The sequence below is a fragment of the Antechinus flavipes genome, chromosome 6, assembly GCF_016432865.1.
Source record: "Antechinus flavipes isolate AdamAnt ecotype Samford, QLD, Australia chromosome 6, AdamAnt_v2, whole genome shotgun sequence".
NCBI lineage: Eukaryota > Metazoa > Chordata > Mammalia > Dasyuromorphia > Dasyuridae > Antechinus > Antechinus flavipes.
In genome coordinates, this window is record NC_067403.1 from 255,572,574 (window position 1) to 255,590,545 (window position 17,972).

At 56.3% G+C, this 17,972-nt stretch overlaps 5 protein-coding genes across 7 annotated transcripts in view; 2 read left to right on the top strand and 3 right to left on the bottom strand.

Moving 5' to 3' along the window:
- Positions 1–626: 626 nt before the first annotated feature.
- On the top strand, positions 627–5,884 carry TM7SF2 (transmembrane 7 superfamily member 2). Its single transcript, XM_051965943.1, has 10 exons — positions 627–880; positions 1,281–1,477; positions 1,564–1,618; positions 2,020–2,214; positions 2,319–2,422; positions 3,315–3,437; positions 4,467–4,635; positions 4,883–4,963; positions 5,051–5,173; positions 5,444–5,884. The coding sequence occupies exons 1-10, from the start codon at positions 823–825 to the stop codon at positions 5,602–5,604; spliced, it is 1,266 nt and encodes a 421-aa protein (XP_051821903.1). The 5' UTR covers positions 627–822; the 3' UTR covers positions 5,605–5,884.
- Positions 5,885–6,064: 180 nt separating this feature from the next.
- ZNHIT2 (zinc finger HIT-type containing 2) lies at positions 6,065–7,435 on the bottom strand. Its single transcript, XM_051965944.1, has one exon. It carries the CDS (start codon positions 7,333–7,335, stop codon positions 6,178–6,180), a length of 1,158 nt encoding a protein of 385 aa, XP_051821904.1. The 5' UTR covers positions 7,336–7,435; the 3' UTR covers positions 6,065–6,177.
- Positions 7,436–8,832: 1,397 nt separating this feature from the next.
- On the bottom strand, positions 8,833–12,392 carry FAU (FAU ubiquitin like and ribosomal protein S30 fusion). The gene is made up of 5 exons (XM_051965946.1): positions 12,277–12,392; positions 12,008–12,090; positions 11,757–11,901; positions 9,506–9,561; positions 8,833–9,005 (listed from the first exon to the last, which is right to left on the bottom strand). The coding sequence occupies exons 2-5, from the start codon at positions 12,080–12,082 to the stop codon at positions 8,880–8,882; spliced, it is 402 nt and encodes a 133-aa protein (XP_051821906.1). The 5' UTR covers positions 12,083–12,090; positions 12,277–12,392; the 3' UTR covers positions 8,833–8,879.
- A 154-nt stretch (positions 12,393–12,546) lies between these two features.
- MRPL49 (mitochondrial ribosomal protein L49) lies at positions 12,547–16,284 on the top strand. Its single transcript, XM_051965945.1, has 4 exons — positions 12,547–12,671; positions 14,490–14,640; positions 15,353–15,477; positions 15,602–16,284. Exons 1-4 carry the CDS (start codon positions 12,582–12,584, stop codon positions 15,746–15,748), a joined length of 513 nt encoding a protein of 170 aa, XP_051821905.1. The 5' UTR covers positions 12,547–12,581; the 3' UTR covers positions 15,749–16,284.
- The window catches only part of SYVN1 (synoviolin 1), a 33,164-nt gene continuing 31,347 nt past the window's right edge, over positions 16,156–17,972 (bottom strand). For all 3 annotated transcript variants that reach the window (XM_051965941.1, XM_051965939.1, XM_051965940.1), the window contains 3 exons: positions 17,751–17,937; positions 17,509–17,666; positions 16,156–17,428 (listed from right to left, as the gene is read on the bottom strand). In XM_051965941.1, coding sequence (XP_051821901.1) covers positions 17,322–17,428; positions 17,509–17,666; positions 17,751–17,937 — 452 coding nt within the window. In that variant the 3' untranslated portion in view covers positions 16,156–17,321. The remainder of the gene's footprint in view (positions 17,429–17,508; positions 17,667–17,750; positions 17,938–17,972) is intronic.

The following is a 17,972-nucleotide window of genomic DNA, read 5'->3' on the forward strand; positions in this document are numbered from 1 at the left end:
CACTGTGGGCTGCAGACTTGGGCTCCTGAAGGCTGGCTCTGGGCGACTCCCGGCTCTCACCGAGGGCAAGAACCAGAGACTAGCTACTCTTGAGAGCTTGAAAGCAGGGGATGTGACTCTCCCAGGGACCCGCTGTCGGGGAAACCCGTCTTGCTGGACTTGGCTTCAGGAATCCCAACGGTTAACATTCCCCTACTTAGAACCCGCGGGAGGGAAACGCTCTGCAAAGCTTGAAGCGTGAAAAATGCCATCAGCAATACAGAGTCACTCCCGTGCCCGGAGTGGGGGCTCGGGCCCGGGCCCCGCTGCCTTCCCGGCCTGGGACCGGGCCTTGGCTCGGCGGGCTCAGGGCAGAGTGGGCGGGGCGGGGGGCGGGACAGCCCGGAGGGTCCTCGCAGGTGGGGTGTGACCGCGAACCCGAGGAGCCGGGACCGGCGGGAGCAGGTGCGGGGCGGCGCCGGGGGCGGGGGCGTTGTCCATGCCCACCAATCCCGGCCGCCCGGCGAGTCCGGCAGGTCCGGAGCCCAGCCCTGGCTCCGCCCTCGGCGGGCGAGGATTGGCTGTCGCGTGACCAGGGCCCCGGGGATTGGAGCCGGGGAGGTGGGAGGAGGGTGGACAGGCAGATGAGCAGGGACTGGGGCGGAGAGCTGGGGAGGTGTGGAGGAGCCCCCTGTGCCCCTGCCCCGCAGCCGCTGGGCAGCGTTCCTGCGGGCTAGAGGGTCAGCTGGGCTGCCTGTCAAGCGCCCTCGGCCGGCCCCTCCGCGCCCGGGGCTTCCGCAGCCTCGGGCCCTTTGTCTTTCTCTCAGGCCCCGATCCAGAGCCATGGCTCACCAGCAGCCTCCCCCGCGCCCTGACGATCTCGAATTTGGGGGGCCCCTGGGTAAGTAGCGGGCCGGCGGGGGTCTGGAGCTGGGGGGCGGGGCCGCTCGGCGAGTTCTGCAGGTGTTTTGGCCGGAGTGGGGGTGGGGCAACGAGGGGCCGGTACGGATGGGATCGCGGGGAAGCGGGCAGGGTTCCCTCGGGTGGATCCCCCGGGCGGGGCGGGGCTCCGGAGCTGGAGTTTGGGCAGGGTTCCCTCGGGTGGATCCCCGGGCAGGGCTCCGGAGCTGGCGTGCGGGGGTGTCCCCTTGGTAGTAAGGAGGGGGCGCTAACAGGGGCGGGCGGATCTCCCTCCGGAGCTGGAGTTTGGGGATCCCTGGGTGAAATACTGCGGGCAGGGAGGGTCGGTGTCCCGGGAGCCGGGGCCCGGACTGAGCTGCTGGAGCTGCTTTTTCCTGCAGGGACGGCTGCCATGCTGCTCTTACTCCCCGTCACCCTCTTCCACCTGCTCCTCACCTGCCACTCGGGCGCCTGCAGCCTGCTCAGCCTGCCCCCCGAGCTGCCTCCGGCCTCCGCCTTGTGGAGCCCCTGGGCGCTGCTGCTGCTGCTGCTCTGGCTGGGCCTGCAGGCTACGCTGTACCTGCTGCCCATGGGCAAGGTGAGGGGCAGGGCCCGGGAGGGGGAGCGGGCGGGCAGATGGGGAAGGGGGCCAGGGTCCTCAGAGCTGCTCTCTGTCCTCTGCAGGTGTCGGAGGGCATGATGCTGAGGGACAAGAGCCACTTGAAATATCCAATTAACGGTGCCAATCTGCCTCCTACCTAGACTTCGCCACACATCCCCCGCCCTTGCCTAGGACACGGGCACGCTCCGGGCTAGGGAAAGGGGGTGGGGGTGGGGATCCAGGCCCAGCCTTCTCTGTTCCCTTGTCCCTCTGTAGGGTGGGCTCCCACTGCCCACGGAACCTTGGGAAGTGGCCCGGACCGGTGCGTGGGCACTGCCGCCCCCATGGGGCAAACCCTGGGTCTGAGACCGCCCCCCACATCTGCCTTCCGCCTCAGGGGCCCCGCCCAGTGGAGACATATGGAGAGGCTTCCCCTGTGGCTTTGGGGAGGCTCTTCCAAACGCAGGGTCCGGATGGGGAGCTTGCTGAACGAGAGAGGCCCCTGTCCTGAGACTGAGCGCCCAGGCTTTCTTTTGCAGGGTTCCGATGCCTGGGACTGACCGCGCTGCTGGTAGGGCTGGGGCTGGCAGGGGGTCTGCCCCTCGGGAGCCTCTCAGAGCTGCTCCTACCACTGGCTTCTGCAGCCACTGCTATAGCTTTCATCCTCAGCCTCCTTCTTTACCTCAAATCTTTCACAGTGCCCCCTTCAGCTCTTGCCCCTGGGGGAAATTCAGGTAAGCCCCGAATGATTTCCGGTCACAGAGACTAGACCCTGGGTGGGTTCTGGAACAGGGGTCAGTAAACACCTCACCTGGGCTCTCCCACCTTCCTGTTCTAGGTAACGTCATCTATGATTTCTTCCTTGGCCGAGAACTGAACCCGCGATTCGGATTCTTTGACCTCAAGTATTTTTGTGAGCTCCGTCCAGGGATGATTGGTTGGGTAAGGGCTGACTCTGGGCCAGGGGCTGAGCAGATTCCCTGCGAGGAAGGCTCAGGCAGACACTGAAAAACTTGGAGTAAATTTTCCAGGGTGGAGGGATATTCATTGGGGCCGCTAGCTGGCGCTGCAGCAGATAAAGTGCTCCGCCAGAATGCTGGGTTGGAATCCAGCCTCAGACACTCCCTAGCTGGGTGACTCTGGGCCAGTCACTTCATCCTGCTCATTTCCATTTCCTCCTCTGTAAAACGAGCTGGAGTGGGAAATGGCCCACTAAGTCAGGATCTCTGCCCAGGAAACTGGAATTGGATCCCAGAGTTGGACAGGACTGAATGACGCATTTGCATTAGCCGCTGTCGGCGATTGTGAGCGCCATAGAAAAATTGTCAGAAGAGTCTCTGCCATGTGCCCTTTACTCTGGATTTCCCAATTTGTTATCTGTACTTCTGACTGGAGGGAGAAGAGGTGGAGGTGGGGTATGGGAGGAAGGAAGAAACCGTCCAGTTAAAAGAAGACAAAAAGCCCGAGAAAGCCGAGCTGTCGCTCAGCTTGGAACCAGAGGCCTCACTCCTTACAAAATAATAATCATGAGAAATAATACTACTAGCTAACATTTCCATAGGCCTCTTCTGTGCCAGGCTCTGTGCTAAGCTCTATACAAATATTCTCTCATTTGATCCTCACAACAACCCTGGGAGGTAGGGAGTATAATTATCCCCATTCTACAGTTAAGGAAACCAAGGCAGACAATGGTTGTAAGTGTGTGAGGCTGGATTTGAACTCAGGTCTTGGCTGCCAGATTCTTTCCCGATGCCCTGGGATTGAACCCAGGTTGCTCCAAGCAGGTTCTCCCGGTCCACGGAAGCACAGGCTAGCCTTCATCTTCTCTGCCTAGGCTCTGATCAACTTGGCTATGCTCTTGCGGGAGGCAGAACGCCGGGAGGGTTGGCCTTCCTTGTCCATGGGGTTGGTCAATGCCTTCCAACTTCTCTATGTGGTCGATGCTCTCTGGAACGAGGTGAGGACGAGGGAGAAAAGGCCGTCCGCATCGTGGGCCCTGAGGGTAGGGAATCGGGGCAGAAATGCCCTCATCACTAACCACAGATACCATCCTGTGCCATTCTCACCCCCCTGAGAGTGGGTGGGGAACAGCTCTTGGGGGAAGGAGTTTGGGTGCATGGGTAGAACAGGACGTACACCTGCAAAATAATTGTATGGACATGTACACATTCAACTTATATTTCAACATATTTAACATGTATTGGTCAACCTGCCATCTAGGGAGGGGTGGGGGGAAGTGATGACATATAGATCCTGGCTGGATTATGGGTTGGCCTCCTACTTCTCCAGAACATCCAGTCAGGGCGGGTTCCCCGTGAGAAATTCGCCACACAAAAGGCTGTGCTAAGCAAAGGCCCTTTATTAAAGAGAGAGACACCAAGAAGTTCTCTTAGTAGGCCATGATAAAGAATTGCAAAGAGACATTTTCTCAGGGCTTACTTTTATCCAAAAAAACCCAATTGAAAGCCATTTAAGTTTTGCCAGCAAAAGGAGCATACTTGAGATAAGATGTGGGCAAGGAGTCTTTCCCAGGGAATGTATTTCTGGGCAGGGCTGTATTGTCCTCATCTGAAGGAGGGGAAAAGTTGGAACAAAAGATTTTACAACTGTCAATGCTGAAAAATTACCCATGCTTATGTCTTGTAAATAAAAAGCTATTAAAAAAAAAAAAGAGAGAGAGAGAGAGAATGAAGGACGAACAAATACAACAATCCAAGTATATTTATCCTGTAGGACTAAGTGCTGTGTTGGCACTAGGTCTAAATCTGAATATCTTAATTGGACTAGATGATCTCTAAATCCCTGGATAAGGGTAAAGGATGAGACTATAAACCAGACATGCTTAAATTATAGTTTAGATCTTTGTAAATAAACTTTTTTTTTTTTCTGTGAAAAAAAAAAAAAAAAGAACAGGACGTACAGGATAGGTGGGCATGGAGGGAGGGAAAGAAGTTTGTTCTCTCAGACTATTAACTATTCCTAACAGGAGGCAGTTCTTACCACCATGGACATCATCCACGATGGCTTTGGCTTCATGCTGGCTTTTGGGGACCTGGCCTGGGTCCCCTTCATCTACAGTCTTCAAGCCCAGTATCTCCTGAATCATCCCCAGTCATTGGAACTGCCTGCGGCTGGGGCCATTTGTCTGCTATTTGGTTAGTTCATGGGGAAGGGGCTGGAGGAATAGGGAGACTTGGGTTTCAGTCCTAATTCTAACCCTGGGCCATGATCACTGTATGACAAAGGGGGTGGAAATGTCTAAGGTCTTTCCAACTCTGGCATTCCATAGTGTAGTTGGGGATGGGGAAGGGAGAGAGTATGAAACAAGTGACAGGATGGCACAGTGGAGAATGATGGGCCAGGAGTTACTCATCTCAGATGTGTTCTTTCTTTTTCCCATAGCAATCGGCTATTTTATTTTTCGTGGGGCCAACACACAAAAAAATACCTTCCGGAGGGATCCTTCAGACCCCAGTGTGGCTGGTGAGTTGGGATGAGGGGCAGGAGGAATATGCAGGCAGAATTTGGGCTTCTGCCTTTTTGATTTTCGGTACCCTCCATCTATTCCAGGCCTTGAGACCATCCCCACGGCTACTGGACGGCGCCTGCTGGTATCAGGGTGGTGGGGTATGGTCCGTCATCCTAACTACCTTGGGGACCTCATCATGGCTCTGGCCTGGTCTTTGCCCTGTGGTGAGTTGGCTGTTATAAAAAGAAAGGTCTGGCTGCCGGGAGTCAGGGTGAGACGGGCACACTGGCAGGGCAGAGGCCTCAAGCGCTTGATTCTAGATGGTCATTGAGAAAGGTTGGCGTGGAGGATGATGGGGGCTGGGTCACCGAAGGAGTGGGGATGGAAGCAATGCACCCTGGGAAAGGGACCTGGGCAGGGTTTGGCCAGGCAAGGGGCTTTCAGTGATGGTTTGCTCCTTGTCCAAACTGAAGCCGGCCGTTCTCCTTTGGCAGGGGTGACACACCTGCTTCCCTACTTCTATGTTGTCTACTTCACCATCTTGCTGGTGCACAGGGAGGACCGGGATGAGCGCCAGTGTCTCCAGAAGTACGGCCTGGCCTGGCGGGAATACTGTGCCAGAGTGCCCTACCGTATCGTACCCTACGTGTACTGAGCCTGCCCGCCCACAGATGAAGGAGGGGGGAGGGGGAGAGACGCCCTGCCCCTTGCTGCCCATCGTCTGAGTTCCGCTTCCCAGACAGCCGGGAAGTTTGATCAGCCACCCGGAAGAAATGCCTATGGACAGCTGGGCCCTTCCCTCCCCGGGGGCGCCATCCCCTTGGGCAGATTCCTGACAGCCAGATAGGCTGAGGTTCCTCCCAGGAGACAGAGAAGGAAGGCTGGGGGGAGGGGCATCTGAACTCTCAGAATAGAGATCTTGCTCCAGGACCGGACCTTAAGTCTTGTAGTCATTGCCGGCGCCTGGGGGGTGAGGGCGGGGCCACACACACACACCCCCAGGAGGTGGGTCTCCAGGTGCTTTATTGGGGCAGGCGGGCACACAAGCACACACAAGCACACGCACGCACACCCATGTAAAGGCATAAGCCCACACAGAGCCCACGAGGCCTGGGTCCGTTTCCAGGTGCCTTTATTCTGGGGAAAGGGGGCACACACACACAGAGCGCACGAGGCTCGGTCCGTCTCAAGACGCCTTTATTCAGGGTCGAGACCGGGCCAACTGCCTTCAGGCCAGCTCTTGGATCAGGGTCCTCGGGGCCGGGGGGCGTGAGCCCCCCCACAGGCGCTCCAGCTCGGCGCTCAGGGCCTCCACGTGGCCTGCCTCCTCCTCCTCGGCGCGGTACTCTTGCGCACAATCCAACGCCAGCGGTGTGAGCGCTTCCTCGTGCTCGTTGGTCCAGGACAGTAGGTACTGGCACTTCTTGCGCGCTCTGTAGAGACGTTCTCGGAGCTCGCCCGCGGGCACCAGGTTGCGCGCGCGCCGAAATGCGCGCGCCAGTTGCGCCAGCGCTGCTAGAGAGAAGTTCTTCTGCACGCCGGGTTGCGCACTCTCGCCCAGCAGGAGGCGCGCGACCTCGCGCATAGCACCGCGCGCTCCAAGGGGGCCTGGTGGGTGCGCGCCGGCCCTCAGCGCGTGCGCAGCCGCATGCAGCGCCTCGCGCGTGGAGCGGAAGGCCTGGCGGGCGCCGAGTGCGCCGGCCACGCCCAGCACGGTGGAGCACACGTCCAGCAACAGCTCTGGGTCGTCCTCGAGGCCGCCGTGGTAGAGGCACTGAGAATGCGCGTAAGCGAAGAGCACGTTGGGGAGCTGGAAGCGAAGCAGCGGCGAGGGCGCGCGGCCGCCGCAGAGCCGCGCCAAGGCGGGGATGACGTCGGGCAGGGGCGGTGGCGCGGCCACAGGTTCTACCTCACCCTGGGGGGTGGGTGTGGGTTGAGGCGCGGGCCTTTCGGCGTCCTCTTCGTGCACGTGCAGCTCTTCCAGCAGCGATACCCGAGCACCTGCGCGCCACCACCACGGCCGCCACGGTGGCAGTAGCCGCCCGGCCTCGCCTCGGCTCAGGAGCCGCTCGAAGGCCGCCTTCTCGGCGGGCTGCAGCCGCTCCCACAGGCCCCCCAGGCCCTGGTCCTGGCCCTGGCCCTCCTCCGGCGCCTCGGTCTCGCGCTGCTGCCGCAGCCGGCGCAGGGCACCCGCCAGGCGGCTGGGCGAGGCGGTGCGGCCTCGGAGCTCGCCCAGCACCTGGTCCCGGTAGAAGGCCTCGGCGCAGGCCCCGTGCGCCCGGTAGCAGGGCAGCGAGCAGTAGGGCACGTTGCAGCGGGGGCAGGTGTAGCGCGCCGGCCGCTCCTCGCCAGGGGGGCACTGGCGGCACGGCCCCGTGGGCTCCATGGCTACGGCCTTCGCCGGGCCCGGAAGTGCCTCCCGCCGTTTTCCGCTCAGCTTCGCGGTACTTCCGCTGTTGCGGCGCTTAGCTCTGCGGTGGAGGAAGCCTCCGCCCCTGCGCTTCCGGTCGCGCTCCGATTGGCTTTCAAAGCTCGGGGGCGGTGTTTCCCGCACAGCCTTAGGCCGATCCCCTCCCACGTGCTTGAAGCCCTTCGGAGTGGGCGGGCTTCTGACTGGGAAGGGAGGGCTAGACTTTCCGTGGCCACGGCCGCCCAGAACAACTTCCCGCTTGTCTAGCGAAGAACACGCCCGAAAGGGATCCACACTATGAGCTCCGACAAGTCTCACGCGGGGCCCTTGGGGCGTGCCTCTAGCGTTAATGGAGCTCGCCCTTCCTCCCCTCCCTTCTTAGGATCAGTGCATTCATTAAGCGGGCAGCTGCGTGTGCCATGGAGGAGCCCGGGGTGCGAGTCAAGATGTGACCTAGCTGTACATCACATAACCCTGCCTCAGTTTCATCTGCTAAATGAACTCGCAAAGGAGAGTTGTAGAGTCAGACCTCTGGAGAAGCGTACTTGAAACAAGGTGTTAACTCAGAGGAATTGATAAGAATGGTTATGGTTTAGCATGATGCTTAATAGTTCTCTAGTTCAGTACTTAATGTAGTTCTATAAGATTCACACCTACAAGTACTTAGAACCAACAAGGTCTAGACCAGACATTCATTCCATCTCACACCATCGTAGTGGCTGGCCTGTCCTTCACTTGATGCTCGGCTGTCTTTCTGGAGGGCTTTCAGAGGGGACTTGGTTTCAGTGGAGAAATGAAGTGAACTGAACAGTTGCCTCCATAAAGCTTATCTGAGCAATACTTGGGATCATTTCGATCTGGTATCTTTCCTAAACATCGGCCTGGGGGATTGGCCAAGGCTGCGGGAGTGGGACTTGATCTCTGCTGCCACAGCAATACAACTAATTCTTGGTCCCCAAGTCACAATTGGAACTGAAGATTGCTTCCTTTCCCCCAAACCAGATCAAATGGACCAGCATGTGAAACTTTCCTTTCAAATCAGTCCTTTCCTAATACCAAGGGGGTGGATATACCAAGGTCAACACAACTCCACACTAATGGCTGCCATTTCCCTATTGCTTTGAGGTCAACAAGATACCTTTTCCCACCGTTGAGGTGGAAATTAAGACGTGATCACTGTGATTTGCCTGGTGCCAACACCTGATACTAGCTTTAAATTTTGCAAATAGGGTTCTCATTTCTGTCTTGTTCATAGTTTCAACTAGTGAGTCAAAAATGGGCAGAGGTTGGGTATAGAAATACATGTATCAGCAAGGGAAACTTAGGGTGACTTTCTCAGCCAATTCCTGACCAGGGCAGAGCCACCCTCCCCCCTCCTGGCTGCTTGGGGTTCCCTTCTTTTTTTGCTCTTCCTTCACTTTTCTTCAAGGCCTGAAAACATCCATTTCCCAGGATAACAGTGAAGAGTCTCAGTATAGTCGTAGCGGCTTTATTGGGGACAGACAGAAACTACCACTGGGTTAGGAGTTGGCATTGGGACCCTTCTTCTTGCCAAAAGTGGGCACTACGTTGACAAAGCGTCGGTTGTACTGCATCCTCCTCTTAGCACGCCCAGTCTTCTTCTTCTTCTTCTCCTGCTTGGCCACCTAGGAACAAGATCATATAGGTTAGACTAGGTAAATACTTTGTTATCCTTTAAGTTGTGAGCACTGCAGGGGCCTGGCTGAACCAGAAAATATAAAACATGGGAGACAAGGACAATAGAAGACTCAGGTTATTTTTCGTTAAGACTTCAGAGATGTATTTGCCTATTTACATTCACTTTGTACCGTAGCATGTGAACTGAAGAGCAAGTGTTTTGTGATTTGTATTCACTAGGCTTTGTACAAAGTTAACAATAAAAGGCTTTATCCCTTCACCACAAAGTTAATCTTGTCCCTGGCCAAAGCCTAGCCTATTAGCCCTTTTAAGACAAAACAAGACCTGTGAAGGAAACAAGATAGATTTCTGGGTTGGGGTGGGGTAAATTAAATCAGCCAATACTCACAGAAAAAGAAAAGTTGTTTCCTTAACAGTACTTTCCCTCCCCCCAATTCCCCTGAAATCAATGGGCAGGTTCAAATAGCACGATCCCATTCCAGCTCACCTTGGGAGTCTGACCCCTCACTTTTCCAGCTCTGGCCAAAGAGCCGTGAACTTTACCTAAGGGAAATGAGACAAAATACAAGCTGTGAGAATTACACATAATACTTTTAAGTTTACGTGTCAACCAGTTGTTTTTAGTAGCTTTTAGTTCAAAGCTCCAAAAAAAAAAAAAAATCACCTATTTTTAAAATTTAATCAAACACAAAAAAAGGGCCATGTACACACTGAGACCTGAGAGAATTCAACACACATAATTATCAGTTACTCAACTTTTCATTGCTTCCCTGTAAGTTTTCTTTTCTGCCGTGTACTTTTTATTTTGTGTCCCCCCTCCTCAGCTCAGACTACATCTAAACAGATCTTCTCTCCCTTTTATACCCCCCCCCATAAACTTTCATAAATGCTGATAAGACATAGTTAAGACCGTACTATCCCTTGTCATGTTTCTCTGAAGATGGACAGCATCTTTATATGCCTGGCCATTCATGTTTTTTGAAATCAACCAACTCATTTTCTACACCACGGCAATATTCCAATCCAATCACATTCTAAGACTATGAATTTTCCAAATTCCCTTTATTCCTAACTGCATAGGTTTTAGGTACACAAGAAAACTTTAGTTTAAAATAATCAAAATTATCCATTTTACTTTGAAATTTCTGACCTTTTCTTCCAAATAAACGCAGATAATTTTTTGGTTATTTAATGGGTAATTACATGAAAAGATTAGTTAGGTATAACTGTCATTAAAAAGAAAATTATATTAGCCTTACCTACCAGGAACAGTGAATTACTTCAATTACTTGGATGGGACTTATTTGTATAAAAGCTTTTATGTTTATGTTCATTTAGTTCCTATATCTCTTTTGACAGGTCTCTCCTCTTAAAAATACCAGCAGCATAATTTCCCAAATATTTCTTTTTGATTAGATCCATTTTAGCTTTAACTTTGACATCATGATTATTACCCCTACTTTTCTTTAGACATAATAAATTCTACTCCTAACCTTCATTTTCTTTGTATCTCTCGTTACCGGAAAGCAACATATTGTTGAATCCAAACTTATAATCTGCTATATATTTACATTTTATGTGCAAATCCATCCCATTCCCGTTCTAAGCTATAATTGCTTGTAAATTTCCTCCTTCATACTTATTCTTCCCACTTGCCCTGTTCCTGATCCTCCCTCCTCTGCTTGACTCTACCTTGCACCTTCATATTGCTTAATCTACCCACACCTCCAAGAATTCCTCCCTTACCTTCTTCCCTAGTTTCTGAATACAGAAGACTTTTGTGCCTTTCTAGATAAATATACTGTTCCCTCGTTAACCCATCTGCAATAGTTTCAGTACTACCTGCCCTCCTGCTACTAGCTTCTGTATCAATTTTTCTTTTTTTGCTAATTTGTACCCGATGGTTTTTAACTCTCCACCCCATCACACTCAGTCCCCAAGCCTTTTTTTCTTGTAAAAGAACTGATATTTTCACCCTTGTGCCACCAATATCCACGAACTTAGGATCTGAGGTTTAGTTAGACCTTGAACTGAGTTCATAGGGATCATTTATCTGGTCAAGGCTGATAACCACTCTACAATAAACAGATCAAGCAGACAAAGTACTCTGACCCAGCAGCAAGCACCCATTTGCCTAAGAACCGAGAAGTGACCATGTTAAGGATTTGTCAAGCCACTGCAGGAACTGAACACCTGACTTAGAAATAAGCAATCCCAATAGGTTGTCATACAATACAATAATACAAACAAATTGCCAACAAACAAGAGGGCGGATCCCTAGAAATTCAAGCAAAAGAGCAACCTGATGCTACAAATTAGAAATGCCAAGTAGAGCGATTCCCTATCAGCTAAGCAGACTGAAAGATGACAAGGAGCAGACCCCGTCATTGGCCCAGCAAATCAGGAAAGCAATCTGGGTGGGGGTTAGGCCCCTAGAGTACAAATCTAGGCAAACCCTTTGGGCCAATGAGCCCAATGGTAAGGGCCGATCCAAAGACGTAAAAGAGATCTGTTTCCGCGGGACAGAAATTGTCCAAAGCACCTTTCGGGAGCAGCAGGACCGGACACACGGAGTGCCCGAACCCCGGGGACACAGGAAGGGGATGCTGCTGGATCTCGAGGTGACATTTCTGAACGGGATCGATGTAAGGAGCAGCCACTGCTCAGAGGGGGTTCGGAGTGCCGGGCTTCTTCCTTCTCTCCCCCCACTCCCACCCCCGCGTGACGGCGTCACTTACCTCCCAGCATCCGGCCGGCCACTTCCAGGGTGGACAGGGGCTCCACCCCGCACTGTCCCAGGATGGCTTCATCCTCCAGGGGGGAGCCGCCCAGCAGCAGGACCTGATCCTCGGGAGCGATACCCTCCAGGGACGCCACGTGGGCCTGCAAGACAAGGACGCGCGGCTCGGGGCTGCCTCCGCGGCAGAGGGCTCCGAGGGCTACCCCGCCGCTACCCCGTCCCTCCCGCCTCCGCCCCGCTCTTCCTCACCTTAATCTGGGCGACGGTCTCCTGCCCGGTCACCTCGAGGGTGTGCAGAGCCTGCGCGCGGACGAACAACTGCATGGTGGCGACTGCGGAGACACAGAAGGGGCGGCTGAGCCGGGGGCCGGGAGAGGCCGCCAAAGGGCCGAGAGGGGCTTGGAACAGGGAAGGCGAGAGGCCTGTGGCCGGGTCGGACCAGATGAGGGTCTGGAGCTCCGGGCCCGCCTCGTGCCTCGGCCTCCCCGCTCCCCCCCGGCCTCGGGCCGCGCACTTACCTCGGACACGCTAGTCCTGCTTCCGCCGCGGCGAAGATGGAGACCAGAAAGAGAGGCAGAAGCCGAGGGCGCACACGTTCGTCCTACCACGCCGAGTGCGTCATGGCGCAGAAGGACGCGCCCGTCCCCTTTAGCCAATCGGAGGGAGCGCAACACCCAGGGGAGGAAGTCGCAAGTTCGAACCGGCGCCGACGCGAGGGAAAGGGAGGCGGGACCGGGCTCCGCATGCATCGCGACTGCGCGAGACGGGCAGGGGGCGGGACTAGGCGGGCGGAAATCCTCCCCTAGACGCAACCGGCTGCAGGATGGCGGCGACGGTCGTGGCTTCCGCTCTCCGCGTAGGGCTGCGAGCTTGCTGGCGGCCGGGACTCCCGGCCTGCGGGCTCCGCTGGCAGGTGAAGGCGGCCTCGCCTCTGTCTGGGACTGGGTGGGGGGAGGGAACCCTCTCGAGGAGTCTGATCGCTAAGCGTCGTTTACAGCCCCTTGTCCGGCCCCTGCGAGTGTAAATGGGGAAACTGAGGCCCTGAGAAAGACCCCCGAAGGCGCAGAGCCCCCTCCCACCCCAATTTACAGGTGGGATCCCGATTCCCAGAAGGGCAATTTCACCTCGGGGACCCACAGCGTGATCGCACCTGCACCCGGGTCCGAACCTCTTCGCAGTGTGCCCGACATGCAGTAAGCGCCTAATAAGTGCTCGTGAGCGAGTCGGTACCTGGCTGGCCGAGGCTGCCTTCCGGGGCTGGGGTGGGGGGTTCGGGACCTGGATGTCGGGAAGGGGGAAAGAGGGTGACTAACCCCCACCGGGCCTGTTTCCTCTGACCCTCACCGTGACGGACCCTTTCTCCGGAACCCTGCCTGGAGGGCCGGGATGGGTCAGAGGGAGGCCTTGAAGCCTGGGGCCTGCTCTAACCATTGTGTGAGCACGCGCACCTGTGTGAGCTGTGTGTGTATACCTTGTGAAGTGTGCACCTGTGAGGTGTGTGCGCACCTGTGTGAGGTGTATGTGCACCTGTACGCACTTGTGTGGATCACTTGATACATGTTACAATGCTAAAGTGGGGGTGGGGGGGTGGGAGGTCTCTTTCCCAGAGGGGCTTTAATGGGGGGTGGGGCTGGCGAAAGCTTTGGAGAGATGGGTCTGAGGGAAGCTGGGACCCTGGAGGCAGGGGCAGGTGGGAGGATGTGAGCAGCTGCTCTGAAGCCTGGCTTCTTCAGCCCATCAGTAAGCATTTATTTTGTGCCTGCTGGGTTCCCAGCTCTGGGCTGGGAAGACCAAAATGAACCGCCGGGGGGAGGGGGAGGCGGTCAATCAACCAGCCTCCCGGGCAGAGGGTGCCAGGCCCCATGTTGCCTCCTTGCCCTCAAGCAGCTGGCACTTGATTGGGGTGGACATCACATAAGAGGGAGGGGAGAAGTATGAATGTGACAGCCTGGGCCCTCGGCCCCTGCTTCCTCTCGGCCCCCAGCGGGGCTCGTGCCTGAGGCTGGCAGACCAGCCAGGAGGTCCCCCAGGGGTCCGGACCAGAGAGAAAAATCTGCCCTCAAAAATGCCCCAAGGAGGCTGAGGTTGGCAGCGTCTTCATGGGGGAGGCCGGTTTTCTTTTCCCTTGGGGAGCCGCGCCTGGTCCCGGTTCTGCCCCTTTGTTAGTTATGCTTGGGCTTGGCATCCCATAAGCCTCTTGCTGCTTCACGGTCCCTCCGAGGCTGTTCTGGGGCCTGTAGGGCTTGGGCGGGGGGGGGAACAGAGGTCCCTGGCCCAGGGCAGCTGTTAGCAAAGTCCCAGGATGCCTCTCTGCTGGGCTCCTTGCAGGGAAGGCAAAACCTTTGATGTGCATTTCTGCTGTTAGTGCTGCCCAGCTGTCCCAGAGGATCCTTAGTGGGATACAGTCCTTTTGGGAACTCTCTGCTCATTAGGGACCGAGGTTGGTTTTGGGGTCTCCTCTAGCCCACATACAGCAGGTACTTCCTAAGTGCTTAGCAGGTGAAGGATACAGTTCATTCTCCCTCCCTCTCATTGGAGGGAAGTGAAAGCCTTAAAAGATGCACTCCCCGCCCCCTCCTGTTCCCGCCCCTCTCATTGGAGGCTGGCTAGTCCAACCCTCCTCCCTTTTTACAAATGAGAAACCTGAGGGAAAATGAGTGGATGGAGATGAGATTAGCAAAGTGAGACTGTGGGGGCTTCGGGGAGGACTGATGGGACATCTCTGCCTCAGAGCCAGAGTCGGGAGCCGTCTGCCTACCCCGGAGTGGTGGAGTCCTCAGAAGAATACGCCTTTGTGGAGCGCCTCATCCCTCCCACCGGCATCCCAGAGCCCCCCAGACACCAGAGCTACCCCACCCCGAGTGGCTGGCAGCCCCCTCGAGGTGAGCGCAGGGCTTGGGCTGTGGGACTCGGGGGAAGAGCGTGGGGTTTGGCAGCGCCACCGACCTCGGGAACCCTCCGGACGGCCCCTGGATTTCCAAGACTTTAAGAGAGGTCACTTGCAGGCCACCCAAGAAGCCCGAGCCAGGATTTAGACCCCGGCCGTGTCCGGCGGGCTCTCAGAACAGGAGCCACAGTCCACCCTGAAGAGCTGCGTGCTGGGCGCTCCGTGGTCCTCCGGGCCAGGGCTCCCCCTGCTGCCAGGCCTCGGGAGCGCTCCTTGGTAGAGAAGCCAGGGCCATTGGAGAGTCCAAACCCCTTTGAGCTGCTTAGAAAAATGTTTTTAAAGTAAAATACCCAGGATTACAAAGGAACTCGGGATCCCACAGAAATTCACTGGAGATCAGTTCCGATGCCCCGAGCAGCAGCTCTGGATCCAGGAACTTCATCCCAATTCAGAGTAACAGGGGTTACTTGTCCCAGCCGTCCCTTGTCCCAGCCCAGGATGCCCCGGGTAGAAGCAGGGAGGTGCCGAGTGCAACGCCTGGCTGGGCACTCAGCAGAAGCTTGACTGAGCCCAGGGATTAAGGTGCGGGCCCTTCTGCTCCACTCTGGGGATCATCCTCAAAGCCGGAGCCAGGGCAGCCCCAGCCTTTGGCACAGGCCGACACTAAGAGGATGGGGACTGGGGTTCAGTCCTGTTTCTCCCCTCAGATCCCCCACCGAACCTCCCCTACTTCATTCGTCGCTCCCGGATGCACAATGTCCCCGTATACACAGAGCTCACACATGGCAACCGAAAGATGACTCTGATCCGAAAGGTGGAGGGGGACATTTGGGTAAGTCAGACGGTCTTGGGGCAAAGCTGGGAAACATGAGATGTGGAGCCGTGGCCGGCAGTGGCCAACCACTGGGTCTGACTGGTTTCTCTGTCTCCTCCCCCCTTCTTTCCCCCCACCCAAGGCCCTGAAGAAAGATGTGGAAGAATTCCTGACCCCTCTGCTGGGGAAAACACCTGTGACCCAGGTCAACGAGGTGACCGGGACCCTGCGGATCAAGGGTTATTTTGACCAACAGCTCAAGGCCTGGCTTCTGGAGAAGGGCTTCTGAAGTGGCCTCTGTGGAAGGCCCACAGCAACCCTACTGCTCCCCATTCGTGGCTGGGAGTCTCCAAGGGGATTCTGGGCAGGTGTTTGTCAACATTATTCTTTTAGGGACAGCTAGGTGGCGCAGTGGATAAGAGCACCAGTGCTGAAATCCAGAGAACCCGAGGTCAAATATGACCTCAGACACTTTCTTAGAGGGGTGACCCTGGACAAGTCATTTAGCCCCAATTACATCAGCCCCCCCAAAAAAAATTCCTTTAACTACTCCCCACTTTCTAGCGAGGAGTATTCCAGGGAAATTTCCCTAAAAGGAAAAATATTTCTCATGTAGCCAGCTCTTTTTTGGACTAGGAATCGACAGCAGCCTAAGAAGACCAGCCGGGCACAAAGGAAGAGACAACATCGCCAGTGCCCAGGGAGAAGGGGTACCACGTCACAACCTGGCACCAACTTTAATGCAAGTTTTTATTTTGGCCGTATATACAATTGAGGCTATTAAAATTTGTACAATATTTACAAATTAAATAATCTGAAACTGTCTCCAGCAACTTTTGTAACACACAAAACACAGGGCAACAAAGGAGAGCAGGGGAAGGCCTGGGGGAGGCTGGGCCCAGTCCTGGCAATGCCGACCTGGAGAAACCCCGGGCAAGGTTCCCTCTCCTCCCTGCCGGGCTAGCGGAAGTAAGCTTGCGGGTTGGGTTTTAACCAAAAGACGGCAACAAGAGATTCCCCCCAAAGCAATGAGTTTCAGAAAACTGCCGGTGCTTCCCGGCCGGGACGGTTCTGGACCGGCCCAGCCTGGGCAGAAGAAAAGCGAGCATTCTGGCTGAGGACGGCTCAGCCTCATGACACCAGAGCACCCCACGCTGCCAACATCCCATCGTATCACTCATGGGGAGCAGCCCAGCAGGGGTCTCCCTTGGGGACCCTCCACCTGGAGCGGGCTGTCCCAGCCTGGCCCAAGCACTCCTGACATGGAGTCACCGGTAGGGCACGGACAGGAGTGCGAAGGGGCAATGGGGCGCTACTGGTACTACAAAGGGACTGCTGGAGGTAGGGGTCGTAGAAGCCCAGCTCGCCTCGAGCCCCTGGGAGCGAGAGCTAATACTGTTGGGAGCAGGGGCCACTCCCTCAGCTTGAGCTGGGCTTCGCAGCTCTGAGGAAACGCGTCTTCAGAATGTCCGCCCTCCTCCCAGCTTCCCCCAAAGGGAGGAGTAAATGGGGCCGGAAACTGGCTTCTCAGAGACCTCCAGAGCCCCAGTTCTGCCTGGAGTTAGGACAGGCTGCAGGGAGTGGGCAAAGATCAGGAAAGGAGGCTGACCCACAGGTCTCCGGCCCACCACTCCAGCGGGCCCATAAACGGCCCAAGCCACGTGACTTAGATTCGGGAGCTCCCAGGTGGCACTAGTGGGGGCCTTTCTGCCAGTCGGGAGAGGACGCCGGAACCTCACATTCTTTTCCAAAGCCTGGTGAGAGGGGAGATGGCACTTGGCGGTGGGATCCACTTCTCACCCGAGCACGAGGGCATCACAGTCAAAACACAAGGTTGGGGAGTGGGACGAGGTCGGGCAGTGTCATTGGGAAGCAGGGGACCCCAGCTTCTGCAGGCGGCGGCGGCGGAGCTCCACTGCATCGGGTTCCACATCTTCCGCCAGGTCCTCGGCCCCAATAGACTCTGCAGCTGGGAGACAAGAGAGGCAAAGGTCAAGTTCTGAAAAGTTACTTGTGTGCCCCCCCCACCCCCCTCAGGAGAGTCCTTACATGGGTCCGGCTGCAGCTGTACTGGGTCGGGGGGAGGAGGAGAGGCTTCCGGTGAGGGAGGTGTCGCCTCGGAACTGGGGATGCTGCTGGAAGAGGAGGCTGCAGCAGCAGGTGTAGATGCTGCAGGGGGACTGGCGGGAGCAGGAGGTCGGGGAGGGCTGTGGAAGGAAGCAGATAAAAGTGAGCTGGGGCGGGGCCCTGGCCCCCAGCTGACCCTCCCCTCCCTATCCCTTGGGCCTTACCCCAGGGAGGCCAGCACAGTGAGGTACTGGTTGATCTGCAGCATGGCAGCGTCCAGCAGGGTATGGATATTTCGAAGGCTTTGTAGCCGAGCTTCCAGGTGCTGCCGCTCGTGGCCCTCCAGGGCCTGTAGCTCCTCAGCCGTCAGGCCTGCAAAGCCTGCTGGGGGCACTGGCATGGGGGGGAATCCTGTGGAGCAAGAGGAGGCTGGGACCAAGCTGCTG